Source organism: Acanthochromis polyacanthus, chromosome 5 (genome assembly GCF_021347895.1).
Source record: "Acanthochromis polyacanthus isolate Apoly-LR-REF ecotype Palm Island chromosome 5, KAUST_Apoly_ChrSc, whole genome shotgun sequence".
In the NCBI taxonomy this organism is placed as follows: domain Eukaryota; kingdom Metazoa; phylum Chordata; class Actinopteri; family Pomacentridae; genus Acanthochromis; species Acanthochromis polyacanthus.
The window spans coordinates 15,449,722-15,463,313 of NC_067117.1; the positions used below are offsets into that span (position 1 = coordinate 15,449,722).

Here is a 13,592-nt window from a genome sequence, read left to right on the forward strand (position 1 = left end):
TTTTGACACACCAGTATATACAATAAAATGTGAATCGTATATATAAAAAAACATTTAGGCTATTATTTCACGTGAAGTTACTACTAAAGCATGACACACTGGATTATTCTGCTCAAATTTCTGTCACAATTTACGCACAAAATGCTATCGTTATCCTATAAGTCTGCAGTTTAGTTAGGCAATTTTTCATAGTATTTTAACCACAGAATACATAATAAAGTACACTGTACACAGCCCTAGATTTTTACACTTTATCAGGAGAGCATCGGAACATAGGTGGGCTTGTTTTATTCATAGCGTTGCTCGATCGCACTGCTCTTCTCATTCTGATTACTGCAGTAACTAAACTCCGCTCACTCGGGAGACGCTTTGAAATAACCGTCTACACCGGTATCCCTCCGCGAGTTAAATAATATTATTTTCGTTATTTTTCAGGAAATAACCATGTACTTGTTTTATTATTCGGAATACACACAGGAAGTGCATTTGTGGCAATAAATAAAATAAAACATCAACAATTTTCGATTTTTTGATCAAAAAATATTTCGAGGGCGGAGCGGATGGTACTACTTCTCGCGGTACGACCTCTTCCGGTCCTCTTTCCAGCTTCCCGTGCAACATGGTGAGTGTGTTTCACTGTCGGCCGTACGGGCAAAACACCAAAAACTGATATTTTATTCGAATACTCAAGCATAGTTATTCATTCTTATGTTTTATAAAGGCATAGTTCAATCACAACATGGACAATTGGTTTTAATCGTCAATTAGAAACGTTAAGAAATTAGTTTAGGCCTAATGCTAGCTGTTAGCAGGCTAGCCGTTTTGTGCATGTGTTCCGCCATGTAGCTAACGAGAACGCTGCTGCTAATGTGCGGCGAAACTGAACAGATATGGGCATAAAGATATATAAAATGCGGTAATTTCTAATATGTTAGTTAAATGACACGGAAAAGCCAGATTGCATCGGTTTAAATGTGTAGCAGTTATACGTTGAAGACATTGGAGACATCCCATGAATTTTATGACCCAATGTGAAGTCAATCGCAGTCAGTCAACGAAATACGGATAAATTCGCTAGAAACTGGTTGATGTATATCGTTGAATTTGAGTACTCGTGAATTGAAGTTTACTCCTGGCATTCCAGTAAATAAATATTTAATCTAGACTGCCGAAGTGACTGCTTCGGTACCGGTATTTAGAACTCACTAGGGCATGATAGTATTGGACATTTTAATGCCGTTGGCGTATAATACTTAAATGTTGCAATAGATACCATAACCATCCTTTCTTCATTATTCATCCCCGTTTTCCATTTGACGGTCAAAGCAAAACTTACTGTCCGAACAACAGGCGGTTTCTGTGCAGTTTTTGCTCCTGTCACATAATAATTTCATAATAAAATCCCACTCATCTATTGGAAAAATACCACTTGTCTCGAAGAGAGAGAACTCTTTTCCGATTGTACAAAATATTATGTAGGACATGTACATTGCTCCAGATGTTGACAGGTGATGACAATACTGGAAAAATGGTGACTCTACGTACCATACATAATTTACTGTTATTTGTTTTTGTACTGGTCACCTGTTTTCTATCTGCAAATACAGCTATCTGTTTAGCCAAAAACTTACTGAATTTTTGTCATATGACCATTGGTCACAAGTAGATCCTGAGGTTCAGAAATTATCTTAAACACTGTACAAGAACTGTCACTAAATAAAAGATTCAAGTGTTTTTGTCACATGCTCATATAGGATGTGCAGTGACTGCTTCTCAGAATAGTCTTAAATTTGTGCAGTGTTTTGCTGCTTAATTATTTTTTGATCGTGCTGCTGATACAACTGTTGTTAAAGTGGTTTAGGGGTAAAATACACAGCCTGGACATCTGTCTGGAATGTGACTTGTTTTAACTGTAACCTCTTTTGCAGACCAAGAAGAGGAGGAATAACGGTCGTGCCAAGAAGGGCCGTGGGCATGTGCAGCCCATCCGCTGCACCAACTGCGCCCGTTGTGTCCCCAAGGACAAGGCCATCAAAAAGTTCGTCATCAGGAACATTGTAGAGGCGGCAGCCGTGAGAGACATCTCAGAGGCTAGTGTCTTTGACTGTGAGTGTATTTTCTTAATTCCATTTTTTTTACAACATCAGAAGCTCTGTCTTTGCATTTTGATGCTGGTGGCTTGTGCTCATGTGTTCCTTTCTCCACTCTGCAGCCTATGTTCTGCCCAAGCTCTACGTGAAGTTGCACTACTGTGTCAGCTGTGCCATCCACAGCAAGGTGGTGAGAAACCGCTCCTGTGAGGCCAGGAAAGACCGAACCCCACCACCCAGATTCAGGCCCGCTGTGAGTATCATCCAAAAACCCTCAACTTTTACTGCCCCAGCTGTCAAGTTTAGTTCTTTCAGACCCATGAGACTTAATCAACATAGCACCTTCTTTTTATGGTAATCTGAATAGTCATAGCAGAAACACACAGGTGCAACAAAGTTTAGATGAAATCAGGAATACCAGAGCCTTGCATTCACCTGTTTAACAAATAAAGGTGCCTGTTTGGATACATGTATTGATTAAAAACTGTTTTCTCTCTTTTACAGGCTGGTGCACCCAGAGCTCCACCGAAGCCCATGTAAAGCAGAATTTGAAGATGCTGTACACTTGAAAAATAAACTGAAAAATTGTTACAAAAACTTGAATGTGTGAAGCTCATTGATTAATCCTGTGTTGTGTAGTTGTAGAAAAGACAAGCAGGTCAAGTATTTTATTTGGAATAGACTTTCTTACAGTACAAAACTTACAGTAGTTTAAGATCGAATTACGCAAATGCATAATTACATACATTTAAAAAGGCTCTGCAGTTACTTAAAGCGATATCAGACCATTTAGAGAGTGGGGGAAACTAAAGAGAGAAACTGAAGGGAACAAATAGTGCAACAAGGAAACCTTTAAAACACAAGATACCACAAAGCTAGAGTTAGTTCATTTTCTGAAGTATAGTCTTGAATTGGAGACCATTTATTTGGTTGTCCGTAAGACTAGAACAGAAAGGTGTTGGAGGAGCGAACAGCGTTGGTACCACATGCATCAGGTTTAGAAGCACATTACTATCCAGTGTAGCACACACAAATAGAGATGGTAGATTTGCTCCATCTATAATGCAGAACATAATGAGAGATCCTGCAAAAGAGCCAATTCATTGGACTGGAGAACCAAACCTTGTTTTTTCTTTTACTGCTTTTGTACAATATTTCAAGCAAGATCACCAAAACGGCTGAGGGGTACATCAAGTTTTATACATTTTGTCTCTGGTGTTTTCTTTGGCTCACATTAGCATTACCAAAATCTGTCTGTTCTGTTGATGGGTCTCTGTCAACAGATTGGAAAAATGAGAAGCTGTTTCTGGTCAGGGTACACTCAATTGAACAAAAACTGATGAGCCGTTGTAATGTGCACCACCACTGCTTTTTTTTTTTTTTTTGGAGGGGGGGATTCAACAGTTGAGAGAGAAAATGTATAAAAGACCTGCAGCCAAAGGCACAACAGCAAAATCTACTTCACAGAATCACACCAACTGGGGAAGAGTCACATCTGGGCCTAAATCAGAATATACACAGTGAAGAAAGGTTTAAGATGTAATTCATTGGTCAAAGCATTTCCCCCTCTATGCAGTCTGACAATTTCACTGATCTGCAATGACTACTTTGGTGTTATGTTTTTAGACTAGACTGCATGAAACTACATTTTAGGATTTTGTGAGAATTTACAAACCAATCTGTCACAAAGGGATCTAACAGTCTATTTTCATATTAAGGCAAGATCATTTGATTATTAAAGGAACTTTAGAATAAATGAAGAAGTTAATCACATATTTCAATTTGTGTTACCACAGTGGTGACAAGATCACCATAGTGCATTGTGGCTCCAAGTGCTTCCTTCCTTCTTCAATCTCTGCCATGTGATAAACAAATGCGGACTTCACTTAGAAACTTCACAATTCTTCTTTTCTCAACTGAAGCGAGGTAAACATGTACATTATCTATTTTGAAAGGTTCTCTGCAAAACTAAATGTAGATAGGAACACTTTAACATCTACAAGGCCTTAATGACAGCAGTGAAGAGAAACAAATTCTTACCTTGTAGCTTCTTCCTAATTTATCCGGTATATACAAATGTATTCATTTTCTTTAACTAATTTTTCATTTTGCCACTACAACGGGGAAAAGTGCTCAACAGTAAGAAACAGTGGTTCTTTGGCTCGGCCATGGGAGAATTTTTTGGTGCTATACAGAACCACGCTCATGCGGATCTAAAAATAGAATGAAAACCAAATACTACTTTTTTTGTAATTCCTCTTCATGGAAACATTATTTCTGAGTCTCTGCACATCTAAACAACTATTTAAAATCTGAGAATCCATACAAGACTGAGTTCAGCATATGACAAAACCAAGGAACCATTCACCAGTACAATTTTGACCATAAACACTCATTTCGAGTCCTGAATAGTTAAGCGATTTCAAAGTAGTCTTGTGAAAATAAATGCTTTGTGGAGCTGAAAAAAAACTCACCTAATATGGTCAAAATAGCAGTTCTGGTAAACACTGGGAATAGTAGTTAATAAGCCTTTGTCTGCACTATACAAAAAATAACAGGCTCAAGTCAGCTGATGATTTTGACTATTTTTCCAGCCTTTTAGATTTTCAGAACATTTTTGATACGCTTGTTCCAAACTTGGCCTTGTCGCTATTAATCTAATATTAGAAATGTAATCCACAAATGTTGTTCATCAACCTAAACTGAGTATTATTTTTGTGCCCATGTTTATTTTTAAAACAGCCTTCTGGACATTAAATTCTTTGTGCTTAAACTGTGTAAAACCTAATAATAATAATAATAAGTGATTACAACAGCTATCTCTCTTGTTAACTCACAGACAAAATCAAGAGCTGACAGTGTGGTTTGAACGGACACATTTCTCTGCAGTTGATTTCTGCACAAATCTCCACGACTATATCACCTTTAAATATAGATCACAACCAATTAAACTGGTACAAAAAAACTTTCTTGTCATTCCATGAGTTAATGAAATGTCTTAGCTAAACAAACTTGTTTTGGATTTACACTGTGAGCACAGTATTGGACTGCCACTCCACACTGCTCTCCGGTCATAGCAGCATGTGTCAAAAGCCAAGTACGTTAAAGTCTTTGACTTAGCAAAGAATTGGATTTTGTCAACAAAATGAATGTAAATCAGCCCCAGTCTTATTTAGTATAATAAACAGCTACTGCAAAACTATAGGGCAGAGGAAAACAACTTGATTACTCAAATTATTCTGTAACTCATGATCTCGAGCATCACATGCAAAGATCTGTTTGTAAGACACGACTGCTGGTAACTTCTGTCTTTCACTCGGGTCAACAAGGTGAAGAAAGGCACAATACAATTACATAACAACAAAATTATCTTTAAATATAGCATAAATAGATTAGTTACTTAATAGAGTTGGTTTGCTGTTTGATGTAATTGCGAAAGGGAGAACATTAATGGCATAACCTCTTCAGCAATCTCTAAAATTGTGGCAGTGATACTTGAGACTCTAAGTGAGAAGAACAGAACACCAGTTGTAACATTTTGAGAGAAATGTGCAGGTCATTAATGAATTCTATAAAATAGTTTAATATAATCATAGTATTCTGGCAGTTATCAGTGCAACAAAAGCAGCCATAGAAAAGAAAAACAAAAATGAATATACCGCCCCACACGGCATTCACACAAAGGCCTTCATTTTCCTCTTTACTTTTTCGAGTTACTTTAAAAAAAAAAAAAAAAAAACACAGGGTCTCAGGCTCTCTCACACACACTAACAAACACAAAAAAATCTGTTAATTCCTCCCCCGTTAAGAAACCAAAGTGCATTTCTAATTCACGGACAGCCCCTTAAACAATGATATCTAATTGACGTGGACCTGGTTTTTGAGTTTGGTCTGCACTTTACTTCGCATTACAAAAAGCAATTTATTGTACGGAATCCACCCTCCAACAAAACCAATGTACTGTTTGTCAGCAAATCGTTTCATTGTAAAAGGTGCTTTTAGAACAAGGCATAAAAATCTGGACAGATTTCACTGCAGGAAAGCCTACAAACTTCATACGTGGCATTTTTATATTATTCCATTAAAGTGTTTAAGACAGGAAGGTTTTTCAGGTTATGGACCATAGTCAGATTAGATTTTTTTTTTACAATTTGTGCATCAGGTCTGAATCCTGAATTTTGGAGCAAGGCAAGTCTGCGAATGAAAAAGTGCATTCGCTCTTCATCTACTTTAGAACACATTTAATCAAAAATGCATTTAAATAGACTTGTTGTTCAAAGTTCATTGAAAGTAAAAAGAACCACTATTATACTATATTATTTTCCTTCCTTCAGTGACCTCTTCAGCAGCACACATGCAGACCAAACTCAGCACAGGTACTTGTCTTAAAGTAAGAAAAGCTCTAGGGGAAGCAGGCTGTCCATCTTTTATCCTCAGTCAAGGACGTGCTCTCCACGGACTATGTGCGAAGAAAACTCATAGCGGTCCTGGCTGCGATAGCCACAGATGTTGCACTCAAAAGGCTGGCGAAAACCATGGCAGCCCATGTGGATGGTAAACATGACATGGTCTAAGAAAAGCACACGGCAGTGCTCACAACGGAAAGAACGCACAGCTCGCCCCTCCCCGTCTACAACCCGAAAAGCCTCCCTGGACGTGGAGGAAGGCGCTGTAGGTGAACTAGGGGTTGGAGCAAGTGCAGGAGCTGGGTGGGCTAAGTGGCCTCCATCCTCCCTCTCCACCTCCCGGTCTTTGGCGTGGCTGAGGCTGTGTCTGTCCCGACTCCTGTGGCGTGCAATGGGACGATGGGCTGCGTGATGGTTGTTGGAGTGGAGGAGATGATGGCCGTTGTTACTGTGCAAGGTCGGAGTCGGAGCAGTGCTGTTGCATGGCTCATCTGGCATGCTTTCTGTGTCCGTAGAGTCCTGGCAACCATTGGTGGGAGAGGGTGCGTGACTTCGACCAGCAGGCAGGTCTTCGTGACCCTCTGCTGCCTCCCTGCCCCCCACACCCACAGCTCCCAGCCCAGCTCCTGTCCCTGTGCAATCCAATCTGGGGCCTAGACCAACGGGAGCGAGAGAGGAGCTGTGGATCGGCCTGAGTTCTGACAAACATGAGCTGCGAGTGGTGGGATGGTGTAGGGGTCTCAGGGTGTCTGATGCCCCTCCTCCGTTACCTGCTACACCTGCGTATTCTCCTCCCAGACCAGTAAAGTGCGGCGCCTCAAGGTCACCTGCGTGCATGTCTCCATCTTTATCCAAACCAGCAGTGAGCTCATAAGGTGCATCTGCAAGGTTGAGACGTATGTGCTTCTGTCCTGCAACACAGAGAGACACAATCTTATGATACTGTACAATGCAAGTCTGTGGAAGATGTCACAACAGCATATTCCTAAAAAAATACATTGAGAATTGAAGGCTCATGCAGATACATGAAAAAATGTTTGGATTAATTCTGAACATCATGATCATTGTGCTGTTGAATTTACAATACAATTAAGTTTTAGTTTATTTCAGTTAAATGAACAGACTGAACTGTGGCTAGTCCTGTACTTATGGGTGAGACAAAACTTGTCAAACCAAACAACTGCTGACAAGCATCGTAAAAATCATAGAATTTGGATATATAAAATTGTAAATGCAGGGGTCACTTAATCAGGGCAGAAGGATCTGTCCTAATGTATGTGATACACTATTTTAATCAATGAACACTGCTTTGCTTCCTCAAACCGTCCACACTGAGACCAAATGCTCACCTACAAATTTTTGTGGTGTGGATCTCTTGCGTTTGGTGATGCTGTTGGCGAGCCGATCGATAAATGTCATCTTGTCTGAGGAGGGCTGCAGTAGAGAGTCGGGTATATACTCTAACTCTCTCACCTCCTCTCCTGCACAGAGTACAAACAAACTGTAATGTTATTTTGGGGTTTTCTTACTACCCAGACAGACTGTTTTCCCAAATTCTGGTATGACTCGAAACCACCGTAGGGAAATATAAGTGATTATGAGTGGAGGATTTTGTGCTTCACCTTGTTAGGAAGGTACACTACATTTCTACGCTTGATGCTACAACAAACCCTTCTGGAAGCTTATATTGATATAGAACCATATTGTGAATATATAAACTGTCTTCTATGAAAAGTGTTGTTTACATCTGACAAGTCATCCCCCTGAACGCCACAAAACACATACCTGAATTCTGTGCACCGATTGGCTGCTGTGCCTCCAGGCTCTGTAAGTAACTGTGGCAGCGCTCACGGTGCTCCTCCAGGGTACTCTGCTGCTTGTAGCTACGACCACAATAACTGCACTTATATGGCTTCCCAACAGTTGGAGAGGACACTGGGGACAAAGTGGGAGGATAGCATTATAATTGTCATTTTACACTCTTATAAAAAAAAAATTTAAAACACACACACTCACTGGGCTTGTATCCGTCCTACCTGCATGAGTGCGAAGGTGGCCGGTCAGTGCATCTCGTCTTCGGCAGGCATAGCTGCAGAAGGGACATTTAAAGGGCTTCTCCCCGGAGTGCAGCTTGATGTGACGGAGCAAGTTACCCTTTTGTGTGAAGGAAGCCCCACACTGATTACACTGAAACGGTCTCTCACCTGTGGAAAGATCAAACCTGTCAATCTGACTTCTCCAGCTACATCAGTCGTCTCACTACAACCACACCAGTCTGACAAATTGCAAGTACACCAGAGCGGTTAAAATGTGTTTTCATATGCAGTTTTTGCATGCGGACAAAATGAACATTTTTGCTTCTGTTATATGCAAAGACCAAATCTGCCGACCAGCAGACCCTAGATGTTCCGACAAAAAATATTTATCTGAATTAAATTGATTAGTTACCTGTGTGGCTGCGTTTGTGCACCATTAGAACATTAGGCCCGATGCAGATCATTCCACAGATATCACACTGGAGCTTTCCATTCGGGAGTCTAGTGGCTCCAGCTGGCATAGTTTCAGGATTGGTGAGCTCTCTGTAGCCTCCAACAGCCTCAGATCCCTGTTCCTGACCTCCCTCTTCTACCCGCTCCCCTCTTTCATCCTCAGTGCTACGACCTGGATCTTCATCACTGTACAGCTCCACTTTAATAGAGTTGGCTGCAGAGGTGCAAGAACAAAAATAAAGAAGGCCTTCAATGTAATAATCTATCAACCAGAGTGTTGCCAGACAAATTAGAACGAGACAACAGAGTGGGAATATATTTACATGTCATTAGTTAAGCGCGTAGGGCTGCCTCAGTAAATTAATGAAATTCATTTAAAAATCCCAATATTAAATGCAACAAGTGCAGTTTTATAACAAAATAATGATGAAAATAATCCTGAACATGTTTGAAAATATTTCACACATCACATTAAAAGTGACAGACAATTTCATAAAATAGTATGTTAAGATCTATTAAAGACACGCCACTGACCACTGAGGGAGCGACTAGGAGAGTTCTCTTTGCTATTCGGGGTGCTCACTGTTGGACCACCAAGGGCCCCAGAAAACTCTCTTTCCATGGAAGAGTCTCCGCTAGCTGCGACCAAAGAACACAAAAGCAAGAACTCGGAGTTAAACAACATCACAACCTTGGATGACAAATATATATGGGAATAATAAATAACAAATAAAAAGTTCTACCTGATATGCAAGACCGGCCATTGCAGTCATCAACATCCATACTAGTTCTAGCTGAAAACTGAAATGACATTCATGTCACAAGAGAATCCCTGGTCACACCCAATAACTCACTAATTTACTCATAACTAGGGCATAATCACGTTTACAACCACTGTTGCTGTAACAGGAAGACATACAGTAGTGCAGGTACAAGTCCAATTTTACATTACGTTATAAAATCCAGGACGTGGTTCAAATTAAATGTATGACTTAATAAGTAACTTGCAAATTGGTGTTCAGGAGACGCATTTAATTACAACTACGACTAAACACTACAATGAATATTTGCTGAATATAACCTACTACTGCTAACTTGTTTGTGCGGTGCAAGGAAGGCCGTACATTTAGGATTGCTTGAACATATTACTATAACATTAGCTTCCAGTGCTAACAATACTGTGCAAAAGATCAGGTAATGTGGATTAATTAATCGTAATATAAAATGATCAACTAGCAGCTAAGTTAGTAGTGACTCTAATCTTACCAGCCACAGACCAGACTCAGTAACAATTAGGGTGACCCACAATAACACTACTAAAGTAAGTTAAAGTTAAGCTAATATCTCGTCAGGCTCACTTGAGGCAAATTATTGTGAAATCCAGATCGTAATAGAAAGAGATAGCGCTGCCACAGTTTACATAACGTTGGCGCTGAGGTAATCTAAGTTTACGGCCTTGGTGGCTAACGTTAGCTTGCTGCATGTGATAGAAATTACCACTGCCCAAGTTAGCTAAACTCAACACTATTACCAGTCGATCATCGTCGACAGCCCGCTAAAAAGAATGAGCAGCGCTACAACTAAGTAGTATGTGCAGCGACGAAAGTAGACAACGATTAATTGTGACATTAATTAACTGATTATCTCTAAATTGGACATTCAAGTCTCCTCGGCGTCGCGTCTAAGGCTAGCATAACAAACCAACATTAGCCTGAAGTGTCTTAGCTAGCTAGCCCCCACAACCAATGTTTCCTAAACGGTTGCTATGGCACCCACCGCCACCCAAAATGCTACGGCTAACTGGTCGTTAGCCTGCTAGCTCGCTCTCCTCGAAGCCTTCAAGCTGACTTTTGCTGTGTACAATACAGCAGAGACGGACAACGACACATGCTTTTAGAGCTGTCCGGTTCTCCATTACCTGCTGTCTTATCTGTCCCTGTCAGGGCCGCTCCGGTGAGGTTATTCTGTATTTTCATCTGCCTGTTTATGACAGCAGCATCTCCCGGTAGGGGTTACCGCCAGCTCAAAACTGCTTCCGGGTCACGTCCTAAATGTCGCTGCCGATTAACCATAGACGTATTGTCTATGCTATTAACCACTAGCTTAAAAAAAAATCCTACAAAATAACGTTAGTGACTAAATTAATCGTGGACACACATAAATAGCAGGAACAAGAAAATATGACTGAGATTAAATTTTGCACTATTTTACTCTGTCTGGCAGGTTGTAATGTACACTCTACAAAAATATAAACGCAACACTTTTGTTTTTGTTCCCATTTTTTATGAGATGAACTCAAAGATCTAAAACTTTTTCCACATACACAATATCACCATTTCTCTGAAATATTGTTCACAAATCTGTGATAGTGAGCACTTCTTTGCTGACATAATCCATCCCACCTCACAGGTGTGCTGTATCAAGATGCTGATTGGACACCATGATTAGTGCACAGGTGTACCTTAGACTGCCCACAATAAAAGGCCACTCTGAAAAGTGCAGTTTTGTTTTATTGAGGGGAGGGGAGGGGAGGGGGTGTACATGCCGATCCAGAGCATCCCAAACATGCTCAATGGGTGACCTGTCCAGTGAGTATGCTGGCCATGCAAGAACTGGGACGTTTTCAGGTTCCAAGAATTGTGTACAGATCCTTGCAACATGGGCCGTGCATTATCCTGCTGCAACATGAGGTGATGTTCTTGGATGTATGGCACAACAATGGGATCTCGTCACGGTATCTCTGTGCATTTAAAATGCCATCAATAAAATGCACCTGTGTTCTTCGTCCATAACAGATGCCTGCCCATACCATAACCCCACCGCCACATGGGCCACTCCATTCACAACATTGACATCAGAAAACTGCTCACCCACACAACGCCACACACGCTGTCTGCCATCTGCCCTGAACAGTGTAAACTGGGATTCAACCGTGAAGAGAACACCTCTCCAACGTGCCAGACGCCATCGAATGTGAGCATTTGCCCATTCAAGTCGGTTACGACGACGAACTGGAGTCAGGTCGAGACCCCAATGAGGACGACGAGCATGCAGATGAGCTTCCCTGAGACGGTTTGACAGTTTGTGCAGAAATTCTTTGATTATGCAAACCGATTGTTTCAGCAGCTGTCCGAGTGGCTGGTCTCAGATGATCTTGAAGGTGAACATGCTAGATGTGGAGGTCCTGGGCTGGTGTGGTTACACGTGGTCTGCGGTTGTGAGGCTGGTTGGATGTACTGCCAAATTCTCAGAAACACATTTGGAGTCGGCTTATGGTAGAGAAACGAATATTCAATACACGAGCAACAGCTCTGGTTGACATTCCTGCTGTCAGTATGCCAATTGCACGCTCCCTCAAGTCTTGCGACATCTGTGGCATTGTGCTGTGTGATAAAACTGCACTTTTCAGAGTGGCCTTTTATTGTGGGCAGTCTAAGGCACACCTGTGCGCTAATCATGGAGTCTAATCAGCATCTTGATATGGCACACCTGTGAGGTGGGATGGATTATCTCAGCAAAGGAGAAGTGCTCACTGTCACAGATTTGTGAACAATATTTGAGAGAAATGGTGATATTGTGTATGTGGAAAAAGTTTTAGACCTTTAAGTTCATCTCATAAAAAATGGGAGCAAAAACAAAAGTGTTGTGTTAATATTTTTGAGTGTAGATCTTTCCATATAATAGACCTACTGTTTGTATATGTTGCTCATATCCATCAAAATACGATTTATATACACTGCTCAAAAAAATTAAAGGAACACTTTGAAAACACATCATATTTCAATGCGAGGGAAAAAAAACAAACTGGATATTTACATTGATATGGACTGGTTAATGTGTTAGGAATGAAAAGATGCCACATTGTTTGATGGAAATGAAAGTTGTCAACCCCCAGGAGGGCTAAATTCAAGACATTCCAAAATCAAAGTGAAAAACTGATGTGGCAGACTGGTCCATTTTCTGAAATTCGTTGGCAGCAACTCAAAACGATACTCAGTAGTTTGTATGACCTCCATGTGCTTGTGTGCAGCCTGACAATATCGGGACAAGCTCCGAATGAGACGATGGATGGTGTCCTGGGGTATTTCCTCCCAGATCTGAACCAGGGCATCACTGAGCTCCTGGACAGTCTGAGGAGCAACCTGGTGGTGTTGGACGGAACAAAACATAATGTTCCAAAGGCGTTATATTGGATTTAGGTCAGGTGAGTATTGGGGCCAGTCAATGCCGTCAATTCCTTCATCCTCCAGGAAGTGCCTGCATCCTCTTGCCACATGAGGCCAGGCATTGTTGTGAACTACAAGGAACCCAGGACCATTGCACCAGTGTAGGGTCTGACAATGGATCCAAGGATTTAATTCTGATGCCTAATGGCAGTCAGAGTGCCGTTGTCTAGCCTGTAGAGGTCTGTGCGTCCCTCCATGGATATGCCTCCTCAGACCATCACTGACTCACCACCAAACCGGTCATGCTAAACCATTTTACAGTCAGCATAACATTCTCCATGGCTTCTCCAGATCTTTCCATGTCTGTGACATGTGCTCATGATGAACCTGATCTCATCTGTGAAAAGCAAAGGGCACCATTGGCAGACCTGCCAATTCCTG

The 13,592-nt window shown here is 41.1% G+C and overlaps 2 protein-coding genes across 5 annotated transcripts; one reads left to right on the top strand and one right to left on the bottom strand.

Moving 5' to 3' along the window:
* The first annotated feature begins 551 nt into the window (after nt 1-551).
* LOC110949153 (40S ribosomal protein S26) lies at nt 552-2,693 on the top strand. Its single transcript, XM_022191047.2, has 4 exons — nt 552-622; nt 1,929-2,106; nt 2,213-2,343; nt 2,595-2,693. The coding sequence occupies exons 1-4, from the start codon at nt 620-622 to the stop codon at nt 2,628-2,630; spliced, it is 348 nt and encodes a 115-aa protein (XP_022046739.1). The 5' UTR covers nt 552-619; the 3' UTR covers nt 2,631-2,693.
* Nucleotides 2,694-2,743: 50 nt separating this feature from the next.
* Nucleotides 2,744-11,019, bottom strand: LOC110949195 (zinc finger protein Eos). Of its 4 annotated transcripts, XM_051948344.1 has the most exons (9): nt 10,904-11,019; nt 9,729-9,786; nt 9,520-9,624; nt 8,945-9,199; nt 8,533-8,700; nt 8,282-8,431; nt 7,846-7,977; nt 7,267-7,407; nt 2,744-7,149 (listed from the first exon to the last, which is right to left on the bottom strand). In XM_051948344.1, exons 2-9 carry the CDS (start codon nt 9,766-9,768, stop codon nt 6,524-6,526), a joined length of 1,617 nt encoding a protein of 538 aa, XP_051804304.1. In that variant the 5' UTR covers nt 9,769-9,786; nt 10,904-11,019; the 3' UTR covers nt 2,744-6,523. The 4 variants fall into 4 exon arrangements, with proteins under 4 accessions (XP_051804304.1, XP_022046783.1, XP_051804305.1 ...); XM_022191091.2 differs by having other exon boundaries at nt 2,744-7,407; XM_051948345.1 differs by lacking the exon at nt 7,846-7,977 and having other exon boundaries at nt 2,744-7,407.
* Between the last annotated feature and the right edge of the window lie 2,573 nt (nt 11,020-13,592).